The sequence below is a fragment of the Lithobates pipiens genome, unplaced genomic scaffold (genome assembly GCF_037356315.1).
Source record: "Lithobates pipiens isolate NorthernLeopardFrog02 unplaced genomic scaffold, aLitPip1_a1.2 Scaffold_16, whole genome shotgun sequence".
Lineage (NCBI taxonomy): Eukaryota > Metazoa > Chordata > Amphibia > Anura > Ranidae > Lithobates > Lithobates pipiens.
In genome coordinates this window covers 564,590,277-564,614,247 of record NW_027507748.1, presented here as the reverse complement: position 1 = coordinate 564,614,247, position 23,971 = coordinate 564,590,277, and the positions used below count along the sequence as shown (strand labels likewise).

The 23,971-nt window shown below is 43.9% G+C and overlaps 1 protein-coding gene across 2 annotated transcripts in view; it reads right to left on the bottom strand.

Moving 5' to 3' along the window:
- The window catches only part of LOC143983669 (glycoprotein-N-acetylgalactosamine 3-beta-galactosyltransferase 1-like), a 32,717-nt gene extending 26,505 nt beyond the window's left edge, over positions 1-6,212 (bottom strand). Inside the window, exon 1 of one of the 2 annotated variants that reach the window (XM_077483646.1) lies at positions 6,139-6,212. In XM_077483646.1, the coding sequence (XP_077339772.1) occupies positions 6,139-6,171 (33 nt within the window). In that variant the 5' untranslated portion in view covers positions 6,172-6,212. Of the gene's footprint in view, positions 1-5,966; positions 6,062-6,138 lie in introns of those variants that run through there. The other variant, XM_077483645.1, reaches the window with a different exon arrangement.
- Positions 6,213-23,971: the final 17,759 nt, after the last annotated feature.

The window sequence follows — 23,971 nt, the reverse complement described above, 5'->3', positions numbered from 1 at the left end:
CACAATTAACCCCTTCCCTGCCAGTGACATTTACACAGTAATGAGTGCATGTTTATAGCACTGATCGCTGTATAAATACCAATGGTCCCAAAAAAATAATCACTGAACGCCATTATTAGTAAAAATTTAAAATAATAATAATACCATAAATATTTCCCCATGATCAAATACCACCAAAAGAAAGCTCTATTTGTGGGGGTAAAAAAAGGACATCAATTTTTTTTGGGTACAGCGTCGTACGTCCACGCAATTGTCAGTTAAAGTGCAGCAGTGCTGTACTGCAAAAAATGGCCTGGTCATTGAACAGCCAAATCTTCCGGGGCTGAAGTGGTTAAACCGCACAATGTGCTTACAACACATGGAGTACCTTAATGCAGCATGCCTCAGTGCACGAAAAATAAATGTAAAAACATAATGCAATGCATATTCCATAATAGGCTCTAAAGTGGGCGTCAGCAATGAGTAAATTGCAATCTACCATTAGATCGCAGATAGGTGATTGGTAGATCACGGACCCCCATCCCAGAGGATCAAACAGAGTGCAATGCAGAGGGACTACTTGTAAAGTTGGAGCTATACAGAATACTTTATTAATCCCAAAGTAGTAGGGAGGAAGAGCCGCATAAGCCGATGCCTCCTCTGTAGTGCCAGCTCCTGTCCCATGCGGAATGGTACCAACTGCATGATCTCCAGAGTGGTGCCAGCAGCAGGAAAGAATAAATCTTCAGGTTGATTTGAAAAATACAATGGAAATGATAGTATAGGGTTCCTGTCACACTGATGCACTGCTGTTTACCCACACCGCAGGTGCAGTGCCGTGTACCTGCAGCTTTTCTGAGAGTTATCCATGCTTAGCCATAGACTTCCTGTGGGTTTGGTGCATTTTATGAATGCAGGAGTTTTGGTGTGCTTTCAGAAAGCGCACCATTTCTGCAGGGTATAATACAAGTCTATGGCACAGTGCAGCTAACCCAGGAAAAGTTGCAGATGCACTGCGCTGCATCCGCAGTGCAGGTAAACTGCAGCGCATCAGTGTTTAAGCAGCCTTATAGGGGCTCAGAAAAGTAAGGGTTAATTTACATTTGTAGTTGAGGGGGGTGGTAAAACGCCATAGTTAAGATGCGTTTTTACCACTCCTGCCCCAACTGAACTCCATTTAGCTGCAGTAGCCAGGGGTGTACACATGTCACAGCTGCAGCAGGAGTTCTATGCCCTGGTTGGTGGGTGTAGCACTGCTCTGAAAATGCCCAGCAACCTTGTGCAGTAAACAAGGGGTTAAAGCAGGCAGCGTTGTGTTGCTTTCTCACCACCTGCTTCAACCCCTTGGACTCCACAGAAGCATGCAGTTTCAGGACGCTTACAGAGTGGCCCCATTTACTTGAATGGGCCGCGTTTGGCAGACGGTAGCACCCACCAAAAGCAACAGGGGGCTTAATTCCTGCTGTGGCATTTGTACACCTTTGGCTGCTGTCTCAGCGGCTAAAGGAGGAAGGGATTGGTGGAGGTAAATCTGCAACTCAACCGTAGAGTTTTACAACCCCTCCCCAACTTTGTGTCAAGGAGCCCGAAGGGTGCCGCTGCCAAATGCAACTAACGACTCATTCACAAGCGCGGCAGGCACATGCTTCTCTGAAAAGCGATCCAAGTGACCTGATTTAAACTAATGATTGCCTCGCAATGCCCACGATTGTGAAACGGTAATACTGCAATTAGAGGTTTAAATCAAGTGTGAGGAGGCGACACGTGCCCAGTGATCATCGAATTCTCCCGTATTGTTCAGGTAGATCTCCACCTCTTTAAGGTTGCCTACCTCTGATCTAAAGCTAAAGGAAACCTGTACTGTGAAAGGCAGGTAGCCTGCTTTTATAAGCCTGGAAAACAAAAAAACCCACAAAAAAATGCATCAAAAACTTCCAGAGTGCAGCAATTGTGGTGTGACCCTGCCTTTTAACAAACAGTTAATAACATTGAAAAGGAATCAGTAACAGCATGATACATGTTTATCTAAGCAAATCGTATACAATAATACAATAAGCTGCCTGCAAACACATCTCTGGCAATATAAAGTAGTCTACATATGAGATACGTTACAAAGGCGATCTCACAGCTCTAGTATTAAGTGTACAACAGACTAGCTGCACCCACAAAACAAATAGGCAAGTTGCTGCCCCATAAGGTTCATCTACAACTAGATCAATGGGAAGACATCACTGTATATTTTTCAATATCAGGACCCCCCTTACAGTGGCATAGTGAGACATGAAAAGACTGAGCCCCTCCTAACATCAGTGAGACCCCTTATATTAGTTTCCCCACTGACACTAGTGTCTTCCTTTCATCAGAGTCCCCCTTCAGAGCCCCCTCTTACATCAGATTGCCCCCTTACATCAGATCCCTCTTTATATTAATGTCCCACCTTACATCAATTCCCCCATACATCAGTGTCCCCCATTACAACAGCCTCTTCCTTGCAACAGAGCCCCCCCTTACATCAATCCCTCCTTTACATTAGAGCCCCCCCTTACATCAATCCCTCCTTTACATTAGAGCCCCCCCCTTACATCAATCCCTCCTTTACATTAGAGCCCCCCCTTACATCAATCCCTCCTTTACATTATAGCCTTCCCCTTACATCAATTCCTCCTTTACATTAGAGCCCCCCCCTTTACATCAATCCCTCCTTTACATTAGAGCACCCCCTTACATCAATCCCTCCTTTACATTAGAGCCCCCCCTTTACATCAATCCCTCCTTTACATTAGAGCCCCCACCTTTACATCAATCCCTCCTTTACATTAGAGCCCCCCCCCTTACATCAATCCCTCCTTTACATTAGAGCTCCCCCCTTACATCAATCCCTCCTTTACATTAGAGCCCCACCCCCCTTACATCAATCCCTCCTTTACATTAGAGCCCCCCCTTACATCAATCCCTCCTTTACATTAGAGCCCCCCCTTACATCAATCCCTCCTTTACATTAGAGCCCCACCCCCCTTACATCAATCCCTCCTTTACATTACAGGCCCACCCCCCTTTACATCAATCCCTCCTTTACATTAGAGCCCCTCCTACATCAATCCGTCCTTTACATTAGAGCCCCACCCCCCCTTACATTAATCCCTCCTTTACATTAGAGCCCCCTTACATCAATCCCTCCTTTACATTAGAGCCCCCCTTACATCAGTGTTCCCAGTCTAAGGATGATCTCAGGCTTTTTTGCAAACAACAGGTACAGAGCTCAGGAAGTCGGTACTGCGGAGCGCTAATCACAGGCAGTGAGATCGGGAATGTCTTAGAGCCTGTATTCTCTATTACCGGATCCTGTATAGAGCCTGTACTCTCTATTCCCGGATCCTGTATAGAGCCTGTACTCTCTATTCCCGGATCCTGTATAGAGCCTGTACTCTCTATTCCCGGATCCTGTATAGAGCCTGTACTCTCTATTCCCGGATCCTGTATAGAGCCTGTACTCTCTATTCCCGGATCCTGTATAGAGCCTGTACTCTCTATTCCAGGATCCTGAATAGAGCCTGTACTGTCTATTCCAGGATCCTGTATAGAGCCTGTACTGTCTATTCCAGGATCCTGTATAGAGCCTGTACTCTCTATTCCCGGATCCTGTATAGAGCCTGTACTGTCTATTCCAGGATCCTGTATAGAGCCTGTACTGTCTATTCCCGGATCCTGTATAGAGCCTGTACTCTCTATTCCCGGATCCTGTATAGAGCCTGTACTCTCTATTCCCGGATCCTGTATAGAGCCTGTACTCTCTATTCCCGGATCCTGTATAGAGCCTGTACTCTCTATTCCCGGATCCTGTATAGAGCCTGTACTCTCTATTCCTGGATCCTGTATAGAGCCTGTACTCTCTATTCCCGGAGCCTGTACTGTCTATTCCCGCATCCTGTATAGAGCCTGTACTCTCTATTCCCGGAGCCTGTACTGTCTATTCCCAGATCCTGTATAGAGCCTGTACTCTCTACTCCCGGAGCCTGTACTGTCTATTCCCGCATCCTGTATAGAGCCTGTACTCTCTATTCCCGGATCCTGTATAGAGCCTGTACTCTCTATTCCCGGAGCCTGTACTGTCTATTCCCGCATCCTGTATAGAGCCTGTACTCTCTATTCCCGGAGCCTGTACTGTCTATTCCTGCATCCTGTACTCTCTATTCCCGGATCCTGTATAGAGCCTGTACTCTCTATTCCCGGGTTCCTGTATAGAGCCTGTACTCTCTATTCCCGGATCCTGTACTCTCTATTCCCGGATCCTGTATAGAGCCTGTACTCTCTATTCCCGGATCCTGTATAGAGCCTGTACTCTCTATTCCCGGATCCTGTATAGAGCCTGTACTCTCTATTCCCGGAGCCTGTACTGTCTATTCCCGCATCCTGTATAGAGCCTATACTCTCTATTCCCGGAGCCTGTACTGTCTATTCCCGCATCCTGTATAGAGCATGTACTGTCTATTCCCGGAGCCTGTACTCTCTATTCCCGGAGCCTGTACTCTCTATTCCCGGATCCTGTATAGAGCCTGTACTCTCTATTCCCGGAGCCTGTACTGTCTATTCCCGCATCCTGTATAGAGCCTGTACTCTCTATTTCCGGAGCCTGTACTGTCTATTCCCGGAGCCTGTACTCTCTATTCCCAGAGCCTGTATAGAGCCTGTACTCTCTATTCCCGGAGCCTGTATAGAGCCTGTACTCTCTATTCCCGGAGCCTGTACTGTCTATTCCCGCATCCTGTATAGAGCATGTACTGTCTATTCCCGGAGCCTGTACTCTCTATTCCCGGAGCCTGTATAGAGCCTGTACTCTCTATTCCCAGAGCCTGTACTGTCTATTCCCGCATCCTGTATAGAGCATGTACTCTCTATTCCCGGAGCCTCTACTGTCTATTCCCGGAGCCTGTACTCTCTATTCCCGGAGCCTGTACTCTCTATTCCCGCATCCTGTATAGAGCATGTACTGTCTATTCCCGGAGCCTGTACTCTCTATTCCCGGAGCCTGTATAGAGCCTGTACTCTCTATTCCCGGAGCCTGTACTGTCTATTCCCGCATCCTGTATAGAGCATGTACTCTCTATTCCCGGAGCCTGTACTCTCTATTCCCGAAGCCTGTACTCTCTATTCCCGGAGCCTGTACTCTCTATTCCCGGAGCCTGTATAGAGCCTGTACTCTCTATTCCCGGAGCCTGTACTCTCTATTCCCGGAGCCTGTACTCTCTATTCCCGGAGCCTGTACTCTCTATTCCCGGAGCCTGTACTCTCTATTCCCGGAGCCTGTACTCTCTATTCCCGGAGCCTGTATAGAGCATGTACTCTCTATTCCCGGAGCCTGTATAGAGCCTGTACTCTCTATTCCCGGAGCCTGTATAGAGCATGTACTCTCTATTCCCGGAGCCTGTATAGAGCCTGTACTCTCTATTCCCGGAGCCTGTATAGAGCCTGTACTCTCTATTCCCGGAGCCTGTATAGAGCCTGTACTCTCTATTCCCGGAGGCTGTGATGAGCGCCGTCTTCCTAGGCTCTGCACGTGCTGTTTGCGAACACGTCTGAGCTCATCCTCACCCCACCCAAACCAGTATGGTGTTAGTTCTGTCCTCCGCCAGGAGCCGGGGAGGTGCGCAGAGCTCCAGAGCCCTCTCCTAGGCAGTACAGTATTACAGTCCCAGCGATCTCTCACTACACACAACCGATGTTTGAACTGCAGCCAACAGTGACAAGAGCAGCTGAAAGATCACTTGTGTGTTCCTATTACTGTCAGATCGGGAATTGCTGCGACTGCACTACAGTCCATGTATGGAGCATGAAGCCATCCTTCAGTGCTGTGCACACAGTCCCTACAATCAGGGACAAGCCATCCTTTCTAGTCCGACTGCCATCTGGTAATGTGGAGGAGGAAGGATCGGCCGATCTCTACTCCTGGTAATAGAAGACGATCCGTGCCGGTCCAGGAAAGGACTTACCAGTTCCTCCCGCACAGAAAACTTCCCGGGAGGGTCTGCAGCAACCATTCAATAGGAGAGGACGCAGAAGCGCTCCACTGGTAGGAAGGCGTGACCACATACCGCACTGCCTCCAGCCCCCCAACGTGGCACTGGACCCCCCCCCCCCTATATGCCCTTTTATAAAATGTACCTTACGATCAGGCTGGTAACCTCTTCTAGTCATTCTAAAGATGCAGTTTCTGTGTGATTACTTTTTTTGGCAAGTAGATGCTGGGAGGGGCTGTAGGCTCAGATTCTACAAGTGTGTGTCATGTAGGGGGGGGTGAGATCACCCTGTTGCAGGTTACATATCAAATGCTAATAATAATAATTACGCGTGATTAAAAAAAAAAAAAAAATAAAAAATATATATATATATATATATATATATATATATATATATATATATATATATATATATATATATATATATATATATATATATATATATATATATATTATTTTAAAATAAATGTATCCACTTTTTTTGTGTTTATAATTCTGATCACAAATGGGGAGGTTATGGCAAAGTATACAGACTCAACTTTCATAATGCCTCCTGGAGGTGTAGTTTTGGATTACCATGCCCCCTTCATCAAGTAATACAGAAAACACTGATAATTGTGGATGATAAAAGCCCATTTTCAGGCAAACCTTTTTATTTTACATTCTCACAAGTGTGAATGCATTCAAATAGCCAGATATCTATGGCCAGGGGCTTGTGTGATTGGGTGAAACATGTTAGTTACGACACCACGGCAGTGACGCTTTGGTGCCACGGAATGACGCGGCTCAGTGCGCTTGCACATGCTCAGTGTACACGAGGACAGCAGGATTGATTTTGAGGAGGGTTTAGGCTCGATTCACATCTATGCATGTTGCTTTTGAGCGTTTTTGCCGTGCTTTTTGCAGTGCTTGTCGTGTTTTTGGACACACGTTTTTACCGCGATTTTGCCGCATTTTGCGTTTTTTTCACACTGTGGTTGCTTAGCAACCAGCTATATACAGTGAAAAAAATAAAAATGCAAAATAGTTGTCAAAATGCGGTACTTGCGTTTTTGATGCAGGTCCATTGACTTCTATTACAGGCAAAACACTGCATTTTGCATGAAAAAAGTCCCCGTCCCTTTCCAAAAACGCAGAGGCACAAAAATGCATTAATGTGAACATGTTCCATAGGAACACATGTTAAAAAAATTTCCCTGCATTTCTGAAAAATGCATCAAAAAAACAAGTTAGTGTGAATCAAGCCATACAGTGAACAGACCACACAAGTCCCACGCTCTAGCATTCCTGACCCAGGATACACGTGAAAGCAGCCAACCAGGCTTGGCTCCTGTGAGCCACATACTGGACAGCAGGCGCCAAGGATACTACCTGTGACGGGATATCCTTGCCATATGGTCAGGTGAGCAGACCGATTGATACTTGACTGTTTTACCAGCCTACTTATGTGCACTTTTCTTCACCTCAGAGACTTAAAACAATGTGAATTAACCAGTGTGTCTTCACATATGTCAGTACTTTCTTATCCAACAAGTCAGTCTTGAGCATACTAGCTCTGAGGAACTGATAATTTGTGGGTACATTTAGCAATCGTGCAACTCTGAAGCCTCGTACACACGATCGGATTGTTGGCCAACAAAACTGTGGATTTTTGTCCGAAGGGCGTTGTCCAAAACTTGTGTTGCATGCACACAGCACACAATTGTTGGCCAACAAACACAAACGTAGTGATGTACTACTCTTTAGCGCCACCCTTTAGGCTCCTTCTGCTAATTTCGTGTTAGTAGAAGTTTGGTGCCTTTTGATTCGTGCTTTTCATTTCACACTTTTCATTTCATGCTTTTCAGCATGAAATGAACAGCTGTTCATCAACCAGACATGTTGCGGAATCGGAGGAGATAACCTTTTATTTATTATTGACCTTGGAGTTATTGCTTTTGACATTATTTTTTTTGTTGAATAATGGTTTGATTTTGTATATTTTCTATATTTTCGGATGCATAGAATGCACCTTTTGGTTAAGTTTTATTGGCAGATAGCATGAATAATTTTATTTTTTTTATTTTTTTAATGCACCATAAAAACATTGTGGAGAATAATACTTGGCTATGTATTTTACTTCAAATGACAGTTTGAGAGTAGGCAGTTACATAAAAAAAAAAAAAATAAATGTAAAATTGACAATAACATGGTTGTATCTTTGATCTTAAAAACTATGGGATAATGGTGTTGTGGTAACTTGCCAAACAAAAAAAATATATATTATTCTTGATATCACTAGAAAAAAAAGCCTTTGAAAATGTGTTTGCAATAACTCCATCAGTATCACCAGCAAAGCAGCTTCATTATTATCCCATTAAAAAGAGACTGTACACTGCATTTGGAGATTTCATAATTTGACACATCACGAATGTTAATTCTCCATTAAGAAACGCTAGTTTACAAGACCGACCGCGTCTGGCTCATCCTTGGTTCCGAGCATGCGTGTTTGTACTTTGTACTTTTGTCCGACGGACTTGTGTACACACACTTGGAAAATCCGACAACAGACATTTGTCCGCGGAAAATTTTAAAACATGCGATCCAACATTTGTCCGTAGAAAATCCGCCAACATTTGCCTGATGGAGCATACACGTGGTCGGATTTTCCACCAACAGCCTGTTATCACACTTTTCCCTTCAGAAAATCCAATCGTGTGTACAAGGCTTAAGACTGTTTACGAGAAGCCTGCATCTCACCATGAATGTTTCGTTTCCTCTAAATGCTTCCCAGCAAAAGCTAATTAATGGTGTCAAGGTCCTCTTAAGAGTACTACAACTCAACACTTATCCTTCTCGGATGGGAATTCCTGTTAGTTACTAAGTAGCAAGAACTTTTTGCATATCTTGACTGTGCATGGTAACCAATTATTATGTGCTAATTGCATGCCTACAACCTGCTCTATACTACAGGAAGGAGGACATTAGCATAGTATAGGACAGGGATGTGCAATTAGCGGACCTCCAGCTGTTGCAAAACTACAAGTCCCATCATACCTCTGCCTCTGGGTGTCATGCTTGTGGCTGTCAGAGTCTTGCTATGCCTCATGGGACTTGTAGTTCTGCAACAGCTGGAGGTCCGCTAATTGCATATCCCTGGTATAGGATGTGATGCAGGTGCAACATTTTTAGACAACGTTGTCTTTTTAACTAAGCCTAGATGTTGTTGGTGGTTTTACCCAGTTTTTTGTAATAAAATCCCTTGCTTAAGCTGCATGGTCCTTTTGTAACTTCCTTTTTTAGGGTGTCCTTTACCCCCTAATGCTTTTTTGTCGGACTCTACAGGTGTGTGTCATGTAGGGAGAGATAGCCCTGCTGCAGGTTATGCTGATATTATGCTAATAATGGTTACACATGATAAAAAAATGAATATATATCTATATAAAAGAAAAAAGTCAGGACTCGTACTCCGATATAATCTTTTTTTAGTAATGTTTTAGAAAAATGTACAAATCTGTAAGCAAGCATAAGGAAGCAATTAGAGAACATTTTGAAACCTCCATTGAAGGATGGGTTGATCTCCCGGGACCTATTTGAATTCTTATTTCCATCCCATACACGGACTCCAATCCTGTATATGTTGCTAAAAATACACAAGGACAGTCAATCTCCGCCAGGACGTCCCATAGTCTCATGGGAGAGACGCTATCTTTATTCCAACGGCACAACATCTTGACACAATTCTGTCCCCCCTTGTGAAGAACATTAAATCATACATTATGGATACTAATTACTTTTTAACAGAAAACAGGGAAGAACCAATATGCCATGGTGATGAAATCTTAGTCACTTGGGATGTTACAAGTCTATATACATCTATCCTGCATCAGGCAGAGATTGATGCTAAGATTGGACTTATTCGAAATAGTAATGTGTATTCTGATGCCCAAGTGACACTATTTGAAAAGTTATTCCGTGTTGTGTTGTTTAACACTTAATTTTTATTTAAAGAACAATTTTACATGCAACTCAATGAAGTTGCAATGGGCTCCAATGTTGCCCCGCCATACGCCTGCTCACTTATAAATGAATTCGAACACAGACACATCTTCATCAATGAATTGTTTCAGAGGCATTGCTCCACCTGGTGGCGCTATATAGATGATGTCTTTGCGGTGTGGCGGGGCAACATTGAAATCTTGATGTTGTTTGATGAGCTGTTGAATGGGTTCAGCCCAGATATACAGTTTAAAATGAACATTGGTGGGAATTCGATTCCTTTCCTGGATGCAAAGAGGCTATATTGACCAGGGTCATGTTAATTCTAATTTGTATATTAAACCCACTGGTAGGAATCAACTCTTATTTAACAGCTATCATCCACCTTATGTGTTAAAATCGATCGTGAGAAGTCAACTACAAAGGGTTAATCGCATTGTTAGGAGCTATTAAGGCAAACGAGACTACAGGAGATGTGATAAAAATGTAGGGAATGAGGTTACCCAGAGAGGATGATTACACAAGAACTGATTACAATTTAGCAATAGGGTGTGATTTTCACATTGAAAAAACTAAAACAGGAGAGACCAAGATTATCATTTTGTTTTTCAGTTTCATAGTTATAATGAAAAGATTTTCAATATCATTAAGAAATATTGGCCCCTTCTGAAACGTTCCTATCCTCAGATTGACATTTTGCAACAAGTTCCCATGAGAGCCTATCGGCGTAATAAGACTTTAAGGGATTCTTTAGTTAAATCTGAATTTAAGGCCAATATACATAAAACGAAAATGACATTTCTGGGAATAGGGATGAGCTTCGAGTTCGAGTCGAACTCATATTCGACTCGAACATTGCCTGTTCGCTTGTTCAGCGAACAGTGAACAATTTGGGCTGTTTGCAGCAAATTCGAAAAGCGAAATTCGAACACTGTACTATCGGAACACCCTGTCTATGGGAGAAATCTAGAATGCAAATTTTAAAGGCTAATATGCAAGTTACTGTCCTAAAAAGTGTGGGGACCCGGGTCCTGCCCCAGGGGACATGGATCAATACAAAAAAAAGTTTTAAAAACAGCCGTTTTTTCAGGAGCAGTGATTTTAATAATGATTAAAGTGAAACAATAAAAGTGTAATATTCCTTTAAATTTCATACCTGGGGGGTGTCTGTAGTATGCCTGTGAAGGGGCGCATGTTTCCCGTGCTTAGAACTGTCCCTGCACAAAGTGTCATTTCGCAAGGAAAAAAAGTCTTTTAAAATCACTTTCCATTGTCAGCTCCCGTAATGCAGAGAACACTCAATGAGTGTTCTCTGTATTAGCTGACCATTCATTGATAAAAAATGTAATTTTTTAAAAAAAAAAGCGTGGGGGTTCCCCTAAATTTAATTACCAGGCCCTTCAGGTCTGGTATGGATATTAAGGGGGACCCGTGTCAAATTTAAAAAAAAATTGACGTGGGGGTCCCCCTAAACATCCATACCAGACCCTTCAGGTCTGTTATGGATATTAAGGGGAACCCCCGCCTCAAATGTAAAAAAATATTTGACGTGGGGGTCCCCCTAAAAACCCATACCAGACCCTTTATCCGAGTACGCAACCTGGCAGGCCACAGGAAAAGAAGGGGGGACGAGAGAGTGCCCCCCCCTCCTGAACCGTACCAGGCCACATGCCCTCAACATTGGGAGGATGCTTTGGGGGTCTGTGACCCCTCAAATCACCATGTCCCCATGTGGATGTGGACAAGGGCCTCATCCTCACAACCCTGGCCGGTGGTTGTGGGGGTCTGTGGGCGGGGGGGCTTATCAGAATCTGGAAGCCCCCTTTAACAAGGGAACCCCCAGATCCTGCCCCCCCATTTGAAATGGTAAGGGGGTACAAAAGTACCCCTACCATTTCACAAAGAAAGTGTAAAAATGGTTAAATAAGACAAACACACTTTTGAAAAATTCCTTTATTAAAAATAAAAAAAAGATTCCAGCGGTAGTAATCCACTCTTGCTATACAGTGATGGATGATCATCTCTCTGGGGTCCAGCGATGGTTGATCTGATCCAGCGATGGGTGATTTTCAGTCCAGCGCTGTCCATACATGCATCCGTCTTCTGTCTCCACTGCGGAGACACTGCGGGATCCCAGCGCTGACGTTTCTTATATTAGGTGGTGCAGAGGGAGATGCCGGTCTTGCCCCCCCCACAGAACAGGAGGGCCCAGTCACAAGTGCGACTGCAGCGACCACTATAGTTCTGCCACTGTTGTCAGTCCTGCCTACTTAAGCCGTCCAGCCCAGAGGATCTCTGCCTTTGCCAAAGTCAACATCACAGAGACACTCTCCTGTTAAAAAAACTTGCTTGGCTGGAATCCCTTCTGGCTCATGATCCTGTTTGCTACGCTCATCTCCGGCTCCCTGATGTTTGGCTTGTCTGACTATCCGTTCCAGTTCCTGAACTCTGGCTATGTTTTGACTACGTTTGTTCTATTTACTTTTTTTATTAAACAAGTCTGATTTAACTGTACTTTCTGCGTGGGCCTGATTTAATGGTTTCTGACAGTTCAGAGGCTAATTTAATTCCAATAAGGCACCAAGTGAGTTTATTTACTCCCTTAATCAGCCACAGAACCTGTGTAAATAATACATGTTTGGGTTTAAAGGAATATGATGGCAACCCTAATCCAGTACAATGTTTCGCCACCTCCTGAATGCAGCAAACTGGTCTCAAATATCTGGCCATCTGAATGTAGCCTTATACAGTAATCTCACTGTATAACATGCAAAGTTTAGCTAAAGTAATATAAAAATTTGAATATTCACAATTTAAATCTTTCCAAACTGTTTAAAAAGTGATATAAATTGCGCTAGCCATACACATTGCACTTAGGGTTGCCACCTCATCCCTTTACTGAAACTGAACACATATTAATTACACAGTTTCAATGGCTAATTAAGGTGGTAATTAAACTCCCTTAGTGCCTTATTTGCATTCAATTAGCCTCATAACCTGTCTAAATCATATGTGTTTGGTTTTTAAGGAATGAGGTGGCAACCCTAATTGCACTTTAATTGAGGATTTCAATATAAACTTTTACATGTACCCAAAAAATGACACGCACATTAACCTAACAATTCAGGATATTGATACTCCGTTTTGATGTTTCGAAATTCAAAAATATGCCAAAAAAGAAGTTCTGAATGGACAACTCATTCCCTTCATGCTTCAGTGTTGTCCTTCTCTATTGCTTGTTGACTTACAGTGCCATTCAACCTCATCCTGTGCACCTGGGCTGTCAATAACACACCCCCTGGTCTTCATGTCATCACACAGCCTGGGTTCATAGTACAAAACTGCCTAGAACAGCATTCACATATGACAATGCAAGAGCCGTTCTGTGCGTTTGAACTTTCTATGCAACAGAGGGGAAACGGTGTGCAGATGGCTAACAACCAAGATCACTTCTACTGTATAGAAAGAAGCTGGCGGTTACATTTTTATAACAATCCATGGCTGTAACCTGTTTAAAGCAGAACTCTCGAAGGAAAAAAGAAGAAAAAGCAGACTAATAAAAAAAAAAACAGCTGATTGTGGTTTCAATGCTTTGCATGCTAATTTATTATTGAACTTTTTACTTTTATGCAGCAGCAAATATTTGTGAATTTATTTTATTTTTGCAAAAGATGGATTTAGCCTTTATGTTCATCCTTAAGCCCCATGCATACAACAAACAATGATAAATAAACAATGCCTTTGTTATTTTAACATAGGGGGCCATGTTGGTCCATACAACAGTTTACATAGTAAACATAAAGCACACAGCACATTTATTTGGGAAGCAGGTTTTAAACAAATGAAGGTGATTTGCTGTAAAGCATGAACACTTATTTTGCAAAGCAAACAGTGGTGTTTTTTTTAATAAAAAAAAAGGACAGGAAGAAAGACATCTGTAGAACCTAAAAAATATATACTCCCTATACTAACGTTGAAAATGGGAAAAAGGTTGGATAAATGAAATAGGGCTATATGTTTGCATAAACCCTATCGCTAGTCACTGAAGTAATGCAGGAATTCACTACCATAATAACCAACTAACCATAATGCACTTCCCAGCTTTTGACATCAAAGTGGTTCTAAATCTACTGTTTTTTTCCCCCAGTCATCTTCCAGGACAGCTCTTGAGAGATGGAGCTCCTCCCATTGCCACAGGAAACACGTTACCATTCAGTTCAAATGGCGGTCCCTCAGGCCCATGGTCATTCGTGTTTCCTCCATCGGAGAAACATGTTGCTGATGGACCAGAAAAGGAAGTACTTCATCTCTGAGGGGCTGCTTGAAGGGAGAGGAGACTGTACAGGGGGACTGGGTCCTATCCGTAAGTGCTCCTGTAAGGTCCTTTAATCTTGTGTCCTGGGTACCATCCAGCAGACAGGAGCAGACCCGTTGCCCCCCTCCTTCCAGTGCCTGGTGAGGGCCAGTGGCAGGGTGATGCTCAGTCGCGGTGGGGCCAAAGATGGCGTTCGCATCATTTCCAGTGGACATGCGTCCTCACTGCATGCCGAGTCTTTCGGTTCCGGGTCTCCAGGGTGCAAGGAGGAGGAGAAGGCAAGGCTGGGCCTAGAAAACGCCCAACCAGCGTCCAGCTAAACTGGACTAGCGGCGGGATCCAGAGTAGAGGGGGGACTATGGAGGTGAATCCCCAGGACACTCCGGCGAGAGTAGGCACCTGCCAAGTACAGGTAGGCTGCTGGGCAAGCCCCATACTGTGCTATTTACTGTATGTTGTGGTGGTTGTAGGGCTGGATTAGGGAACCCCATGGTGGTGGACCCTTCACTGTACTGGCAATCTGCAGCATTGGTTCTGTGCAGCACGGGTCTAAAGGGGGGGGGGCTTGGTAGCTGAAACCCTACCCGTTTTTCTGTGTTACAGGCAAAAGAGACACCTATCCTCAAGCTCTAATAGAGCCTTGTGCAAGCAGTGTATTGCAAGCCTGCTTAAATCAGAAGCAGACTCCCCCCTGGCTAAGTTCCTCAACTCTTTTAAGGACAATGTGGCGTCAACTTTTAAATCCCTTAGGCCGCGTACACACGGGCGGATTGTCTGTCCAACTTAGTCCGCTGAACCGTGTTTCAGCGGACAATCCGCTCGTGTGTGGGCTTCAGCGGACTTTTTCAGCGGACTGTCTGACGAACAAAGTCTTACGGAAATTTCGAAATTTTGTCCGTTCAAACTTGGTTTTGTCCGTCCAAACTTGGTTTCAGCGGACAGTCCGCTCGTGTGTAGGCAAGTTGGACGAACTAAGTATGGCGCATGCTCAGAAAGGATTTACACGGCCGAAGGTTGCATTGCAGTGTATAGGACGTCGTTTTTCTAGTCCCGTCGTACGTGCTGTACACGTCATCGCGCACGCTTTCAGCGGACTGTCTGCTCATCGTGTGTGGTCAAGTCCGTTCATGCACATTTTGAACGGACTGTCTGTCGGATTGTCTGACGAACTTAGTTGGGCAGACAATCCGCCTGTGTGTACGCGGCCTCAGAGTGTTAATTTCAGATGTAAACACATCTACATCTACCAGTAACGCAGCTGCAATTCCCACTTTGCCAGGTCCAAAAACTTCCAGCTTAGGGGAGCCCCGAAGCTTTAATTAGGCCTGAATCTTCTGACTCAGACTCTGATCAGGATGAAGATCAGGCTGTAGCTAACAAAATACAAACTGTCCCTTGAGGAAGTGGACGATTTAAGCACAATATATTATTATTATTATTATTATTATTCAGGATTTATATAGCGCTAACAGTTTGCGCAGTGCTTTACAATATATAACACTCTAGAGATTAATGAAGCGGAAGTTCAATTGTCCAGACATGATAGAATGTATGAGGCCCTGGAGAAAAAGAAGGCAAAAGTATTTCCAATACATAACGTACTTTCTGACCTTTTTCAAACAGAATGGGTGGAGCCAGATAAAAAAGCCCCTTTCTCGAATTCTCTAAAAAGAAGGTTTCCTTTTGACGAGAACCCAGAAGCCGTTTGGAGTAAAAATCCCAAACTAGACGCACCACTGTTTAAAGTATCAAAGCAGTCTGACTTAGCCTTTGAGGATATAGGGCACTTAAACGACCCAATGGACAGGAGAACAGATATAGTCTTGAAAAGGGCCTGGAATGCGGTGATGACCAATAAAGCCAGTACTAGCCATAACTAGGGATGGTCCCGATGTTCGAGTCAAGCATAAGTTAGCGAGCGAATAATTTGGGGTGTTCGTCTATGGGAGAAATCAAAAGAAAGGCTTATATGCATGGTATTGTCATAAAAAAGTGTTTGGGGGCCTGGGTCCTGCCCCAGGGGACATGTATCAATGCAAAAAAAAGTTTTAAAAAAAGTTTTAAAAATGGGCATTTTTTGGGGAGCAGTGATTTTAATAATGCTTAAAGTGAAACAATAAAAGTTTAATACGGGAAAGCCATAGGGATGTCCCCGTGTATCAGAGGGGGACGGGGTCACTCGGCGATGTCATTGTGTGGCCCCACCCTCAGACGCCTAGAGACGATTCAGTTCGCATTGTGCGCTATAGAAGTATTTCATTCATTCAGTTATAAAAGAACTGTCACCTGAGAGGCCCATGGAGGCAGATCGTAGACAGCTTGCAGCTTTTTTTTTTTTTTTTACTTTTTCGGTCCATCGGAGCGCGAGAAGAAGAAGGAGACGACTCTTTGGGACAGTTTTTTTTTTAATTTTTTTTTTTAATAAAGGACTTGTCCTAAGGCGTGTAGTGTCCCTTTTTTTTATCCATTTTCACAAATTTTTTGTGAAATGGTAGGGGTACATTTGTACCCCGTTACTATTTCACATGGGGCCGGGATCTGGGGGTCCAGATTCTTAAAAGCCCCCTGCCCGCAGGCCCCCACAACCACTGGGCAAGGGTTTTGGGGATGAGGCCCTTCTCCCCATCAACATGGGGACAAGGTGCTTTGGGGGGCAGCCACCCCAAAGCACCGTCCAAATGTTTAGGGCATGTGGCCTGGTACGGTTCAGGAGGGGGAGGCGAGAGAGCCTCCCCCCCTCTTTTCCTGCGGCCTGCCAGGTTGCATGCTCGATAAGGGTCTGGTATGGATTTTTGGGGGGGGACCCCACGCCATTTTTTTTTTACATTTTGGTTCAGGGTTCCCCTGTGGAGAAATCCCATGCCATTTTTATCAATAAACTTTTATGCGTATTGCCGGACCGACAATTCATTATAGCCGCAAGTAGTTTTAAATGACTTTTTTTCCTTTTAGAAATTTAATTTTGCTTTCAAACTGTTCTAAAAACGGGAAACATGTGCCAATTTACATGCATACTATAGACACCCCCAGGTATGAAATTTAAAGGAATATTACACTTTTATTGTTTCTCTTTAAGCATTATTAAAATCACTTCTCCCGAAAAAACACAATTTTTAAAACTTTTTTTTGCATTGATACATGTCCCCTGGGGCAGGACCCAGGTCCCTAAACACTTTGTAATACAATAACTTGCATGTAAGCCTTTAAAATTAGGACTTTTGATTTTTCATGTTCGTGTCCCATAGACTTTGCATGTTCTGGTTCGAACCAAATGGGGGGGGGTGTTCGGCACATCCCTAGCTACAACATGCGTAGCCAGAATTCTAGATTTCTAGCTATCGCAACTGCAAGAACATTTGGTGACAGGTACCCCAAGAGGAGAGCTTCTATGCTGTTTAAAGAGACAGGATTCATATCTGACGCCTCAATAAAATGCGTAAAGCACTCAGTAGCAGCCAGAAGGTTAGTCTGGATGAAGACTTGGGGGGGGAGCAGGGCCGCTGATAAGCCAGTAAAACTGGCCCTGTTGTACCGAGCCACGGCCAGCGCGCGGGGGGGCAATATGGGGGGGGGGCAATATAAACAGTGAATGAAAGAATGCAAAGTAACAAAATAAAAGTGTTTACTTCCCCAGCTGCTCACATTTGACTGTAAACAGTGCTGGAGTGGGGCTGAATGGGGGACCAAGGAGGGAGACACACGGAGGTATGACTACAGCAACAATACAAGTTCTGCAGGACACACAGCTGTGGCTGAATGGAAACAAGATCATCAGGAGCACAGTAACATGTTGCTGGCTGACTGCAGTGTCTTCCAAATATCTATGTGATCAGGCAGTGTACAGGTTACCGATCAGCCTCCCCTCCCTCTTGTCTTGCTGGTTACTCTTTTTTTTTTTTTATCTGCCTAACCTGACCAACACATTGCCTGATCACACTGATAGGATCTCTGGAAGACTCTGCAGCAGCTGTTAACCATTTCAGCGTATAATCAGCTATTTAGCCAGAGCTCTGTGTGTGCTGCACAGGGGTTTTTAGTTTTTTTGCTTTTTTTTAAGGATTTACTGCTGGATCTGGCTAGAAACTTCACAGCCCCATTAACTGGTTATTGTCCTCCACTAATCCTGACCAGTTCACTGTTTGTAAGAAAATTTGTATTTTGGAAATTGGATGTGATGCTGTCTTTTGTCACTTGGTTTTACATTCAAAGGAAAATCACAAACTTGATCTTGCAGAGCTGGTTTAAATAGAGTGGATCAGCTCTGTGATACTATATAGTTGTACAATGGGTTCAGCCATAAACACAGTCACAGACCATCTCCTGAATCAATCATGTCTGCGATCCCTAACCGCCTTCTGTACCATGTCTGCAGTCTCTGGCCATCTTATGTACTATGTCTGCAGTCTTTGACCATCTCCTGTACCATGTCTGCAGTCTCTGACCATCTCCTGTCCCTTGTCTGCAGTCTCTGACCATCTCCTGTACAGTGTCTTCAGTCTCTGACCATCTCCTGTACAGTGTCTGCAGTCTCTGACCATCTCCTGTACCATGTCTGCAGTCTCTCACATCTCCTGTACCATGTCTGCAGTCTCTGATCGTCTCCTGTACTATGTCTGCAGTCTCTGACCATCTCCTGTACCATGTCTGCAGTCTCTCACATCTCCTGTACCATGTCTGCAGTCTCTGATCGTCTCCTGTACTATGTCTGCAGGCTCTGACCTTCTCGGGAGGTGCCAGGGGTGGGGCTGAAGGAGGAACCATGGGCAGGCACTACCAGGGACGGGGAGCCAGGGTGGGGCTGGAGGAGGGGCCGGGGGGGCCAGGGTGGAGTTGAAGGGAACCCCGTCAGGTAGGCTGTACGGGGCCCCCTGATTTCTATCAGCAGCCCTGGAGGGGGAGACACGGCTTCCAAGATGCATGTGTGCAGAGTCCCTTTTACTGGAGACCTTGTCTTCGGTCCAGAATTGAACACCGCCTTGGAAAGGACAGCAGATAAAAAGAAGACTTTCTCCACGAAAAAGAAAACATTTTTAAGAAAATTTTTTAGACCTTCAAAAGAGCCCCCAAAGACAGAAAAGGAATTCAGACCAAAGAAGCATTGGTCAGGACAGAAAGGGAAAGGAGGTATAAATTTTAACCGCCCCAGTCAGAACCCCAAGCCACAGTGACGTCAGGCTCCCGGTGGGAGGAATTTTTTTTATAAACAAAAATACTGCGCTATTCTTATATATATATAAAAAATATGTAAACAGCTGCTAACACACCACCAAGGTAAAAAGTGTAACGTGATAAATATTAAATAAAAGTGTAGCGCTTCAAAAGTGTGGCGTATTTTCCGCCAACCTTATAAAGATATATGTGTATTCATTAAATATTTCCAGTGAAAAATAGTGCACACACCATACAAAATCTCATGTACGTATTGCTTACTATATACAACTATATAGTTGAAAATTAATTCTATGAAAATAAGAAAACATTAAATCAAGAAATGAAAAAAATTCAAACGTGGAAATAGCAAAGTCTCTTATATATAGTGTCTGTGTATAATCCACAAATGTGTAGAAAAGATCCTACACCTCCTTCGTAGAAAATCATGCAATCACCACGTGAAGTTCCCTCCACCAAGCGAAATGGACGCTTACCGGATTTAGTGGATCCACTCAAACTTATATTTGGAGGATCACATAGGCTCATGTATATATGCAGACTCCTTCAGCAGTGCGTTTTCCAAATATGGTTACTCCATTCATATAAAAAGTTATTTATCTCCAGCCATACAGGTCCACAGGGATAATAGAGCACATATAAAGAAAAGCAGGGACCACAATAGTGTAATTCCGTTTCGTATAAAAAATTGAATAAAAAAAAATATTGAACTCACATGTGTACAGAGGATTAAGCGCTTTTCGGTTTAAAACAAGGCTGCAGTGAAGTCCCGACGCGTTTCGTCATAGAAGACGTCATCTGGGGTCAAGATGACGTCTTCTATGACGAAACGTGTCGGAAACTTCACTGCAGCCTTGTTTTAAACCGAAAAGCGCTTAATCCTCTGTACACATGTGAGTCCAATATTTTTTTTTAATTAAATTTTTTATACGGAACGGAATTACACTATTGTGGTCCCTGCTTTTCTTTATATGTGCTCTATTATCCCTGTGGACCTGTATGGCTGGAGATAAATTACTTTTTATATGAATGGAGTAACCATATTTGGAATCCCTCTGGAAAACGCACTGCTGAAGGAGTCTGCATATATACATGAGCCTATGTGATCCTCCAAATATAAGTTTGAGTGGATCCACTAAATCCGGTAAGCGTCCATTTCGCTTGGTGGAGGGAACATCACGTGTTGATTGCACGATTCTCTACGAAGGAGGTGTAGGATCTTTTCTACACATTTGTGGATTATACACGGACACTATATATAAGAGACTTTGCTATTTCCACATTTGAATTTTTTTCATTTCTTGATTTAATGTTTTCTTATTTTCATAGAATTAATTTTCAACTATATAGTTGTATATAGTAAGCAATACGTACATGAGATTTTGTATGGTGTGTGCACTATTTTTCACTGGAAATATTTACTGAATACACATATATCTTTATAAGGTTGGCGGAAAATACGCCACATTTTTGAAGCGCTACACTTTTATTTAATATTTATCCAGGTGGGAGGAAGACTAAAGGGGTTTCTCCCGCAATGGGAGAGGATAACCTTAAACAAATATGTGTTAAACATTATAAGGAGGGGTTATGCCCTGGAACTTTACAAAGATCCGCCCTACAAGTCTCTTGTTACAAAACTACCAAGAGACTCAGATAAAGCCAGGGCCTTATCCTTACTGATCGGGGAGATGGTGGATCAAGATGTATTGGTGTCAGTCCCAGTTCAGGAACAAGGGGGCACTTTGTATGCATGCATGTTTGTGATAAAAAAGCCATGTGGAAAGTTCAGACTAATTATGAACCTCGGGCCCCTGAATTTATCCATCCGATACAAAAAATTTTGCATGGAGTCTATTTATTCGATAAAAAATCTTCTGCAGAAAGAAGTTTTTATGGCAACTTTGGATCTAAAAGATGCCTATCTACATATTCCAATAAAGAGAGAATGTCAAAAATTCCTTTGTTTGGCAATTTAAATCGAAAACACAATTTATCACTTCCAGTGCAGAGCACTTCCCTTCGGACTATCGACACCCCCGAGAAAGTTCTGGCCGAGGCACCAGTCCCTTTGGGACTCCAGTCCATCTTGTACCATATTTAGATGATCTACTCCTCATGGCCCACTCAGAGAAGCAGCTTCATCAGGATTTGGAGATAGCACAACTCAGCCTACAACATTTGGGATGGATATTAAAGAGGGATTCCACCTAAAAAAAAATATTAAAAGCCAGCAGCTATAAATACTACAGCTGCTGACTTTTAATAAATGGACACTCACCTGTCCCGGGTTCCAGCGATGCCGGCAGCCGAGGCCGATCGATTGCTCGGCTCTCGGCTGCTGCCGTCACCATTCTAGGTGAGGGAATCAGGAAGTGAAGCGAATCGGCTTCACTTCCCGGTTCCCTACTGCGCATGCGCGAGTCGCGCAGCGCAATAGGAAATGTCCGCGCTGTCACTGGGACCCGTGTGTGTCCCAGCAGACAGCGCGGCAGGACAGGAAATGACATAGACTCCCACGGGAGTCTATGCCCGGAAGTGGGTGTAAATACTTGTCTTTGACAGGTATCTACACCCCCCTCCCCCCTCTAAGGTGCCAATTGTGACACCGGAGGGGGGGAGGGTTCCGATCAGCGGAAGTTCCACTTTAGGGTGGAACCCCGCTTTAAATCAAGAAAGATCCAAACCAAACCCAGCAAAAACCATTCTCTTTTTGAGGTACAACATTCAATCCAGAGATCAGAAGTACCGCTGGAAGAGAAGATATCCAACCTGAAACTGTGAATGTCTTACCTTTAATACAGTCACAGCTGCACAGTAAGAGAAGTGATGTCAGCGTTGGCCTCATGACAGCATCAATACCAGCCGTACAATGGGCCCACTTCCACCAAAGAAGCCTACAAAGGTTTCTGTTGGAAGAACTAAAAAGACAAAGACCTAGAAGAGTACATAATGATTCTCACCAGAGTAAAGCAATCTCTGTGGTGGTGGAAGGACAAGGAGAACCTTCATAAAGGGGTACATTGGATACTACCCATCATGTCCATACTGACCACAGATGTCAGCAGTTGGGGTTGGGGAGCCCATCTCAACTTGTGCTGGGTTCAAGGCAAGTGGACTCCAGTGGAGAAAGAGTTGTTTTTCTCCAACTGGAAAGAGCTGACAGCTATTTTCAGAGCTTTACTAGTCGTTCAGAAATTTGGCCCAGGGTCACCACCTTAAGGTCTGTTTGACAGCTGTAGCATATATCAACGAACGGGTGGGTACCAGGAGTCCCTGGTTGATGTTAGCAGCCAAGTACATTTTTCAGTGGGCAGAAAACCACCTCAAATCCATCTCTGCAGTACATCTGAAGGGAGAGCAGAACGATACTGCAGACTTCTTGAGTCAACAACAAGTTTTGAATCAAGAGTGGTCTCTGCATCCAGAATCTTTCAACCATATAGTTGCTTACTGGGGGAAACCAGGGGTGGATCTGTTCGCAACCAAGAAAAATGCAAAAGTTCCAAATTTCTTTTCGCTATGCCCAGGAGATAAACCCCTAGCGGTGGACGCTCTGCAGAACCCCTGGGTCTTCAGCCTGGCTTATGCATTTCCACCCCTCCACCTCATTCCGAGGATTTCGTTAGTAGAAGAGACATGTTTAATCTTCCTGGCACCATTCAAGGGACTATCAGAGAGGGTTATACCTCAGAGTCTACTACTACTACTACTACAGAGTCGAAAACCAGTCACCCAAGCTATCTATGGCAAAATCTGTAAAAAGTTTAATGCCTGGTTAGATATTAGAGGGGAGGAAAGCAAGGACACAACGAGTATCCTAGAGTTTCTTCAAGAAGGTATAGACCGGGGGTTGTCGTTAAGTACAATTAAAGTACAGGTTGCTGCCTTGAGTGTATACCTACAAAAACGCTTACAGGAAGATCCACTTATCAAAAGATTCTGTAAAGCAGACAAGACACAGGCCAGTCCAGATTCACAAGACCCCAACTTGGGACCTATTGGCTGTGCTCAGGGCCTTTCTGGGGGCTCCGTTCAAATCAGTCTCAGAGGCCTCTTTAAGACTGCTCATGCTTAAAACAGTACTCGTAGTGGCGATCACTTCAGCTCGTAGGGTGAGTGAAATTCAAGCTCTTTCCATCAGAGAGCCCTTCCTCCAGATCTTGGACGATAGTCATCCTAAGATCGGATCCTGGGTTCCTGCCAAAAAAGGCATCTAAATTTCATAAGTCCCAGGAGATTTCCCTACCTACATTCTGTCAAAATGCCTCCAAATGTCCTGTTCTCTGGAAAACGTAAGGGTCAAAAAGCCTCCAAAGTCACTCTAGCAAGATGGATCAAGTTGTCTATTGTGGAGGGGTATAGAATACTAAATAAAGAACCTCCTGGGGGTATTAAGGCACACGCCACAAGAGCACTCTAGGCATCCTGGGCAGAAAAGGCTGTTGCCACCACGGAGCAGATCTGGAAAGCAGCCACATGGTCAAGTTTTACCACCTTTACAAGGCATTACCAA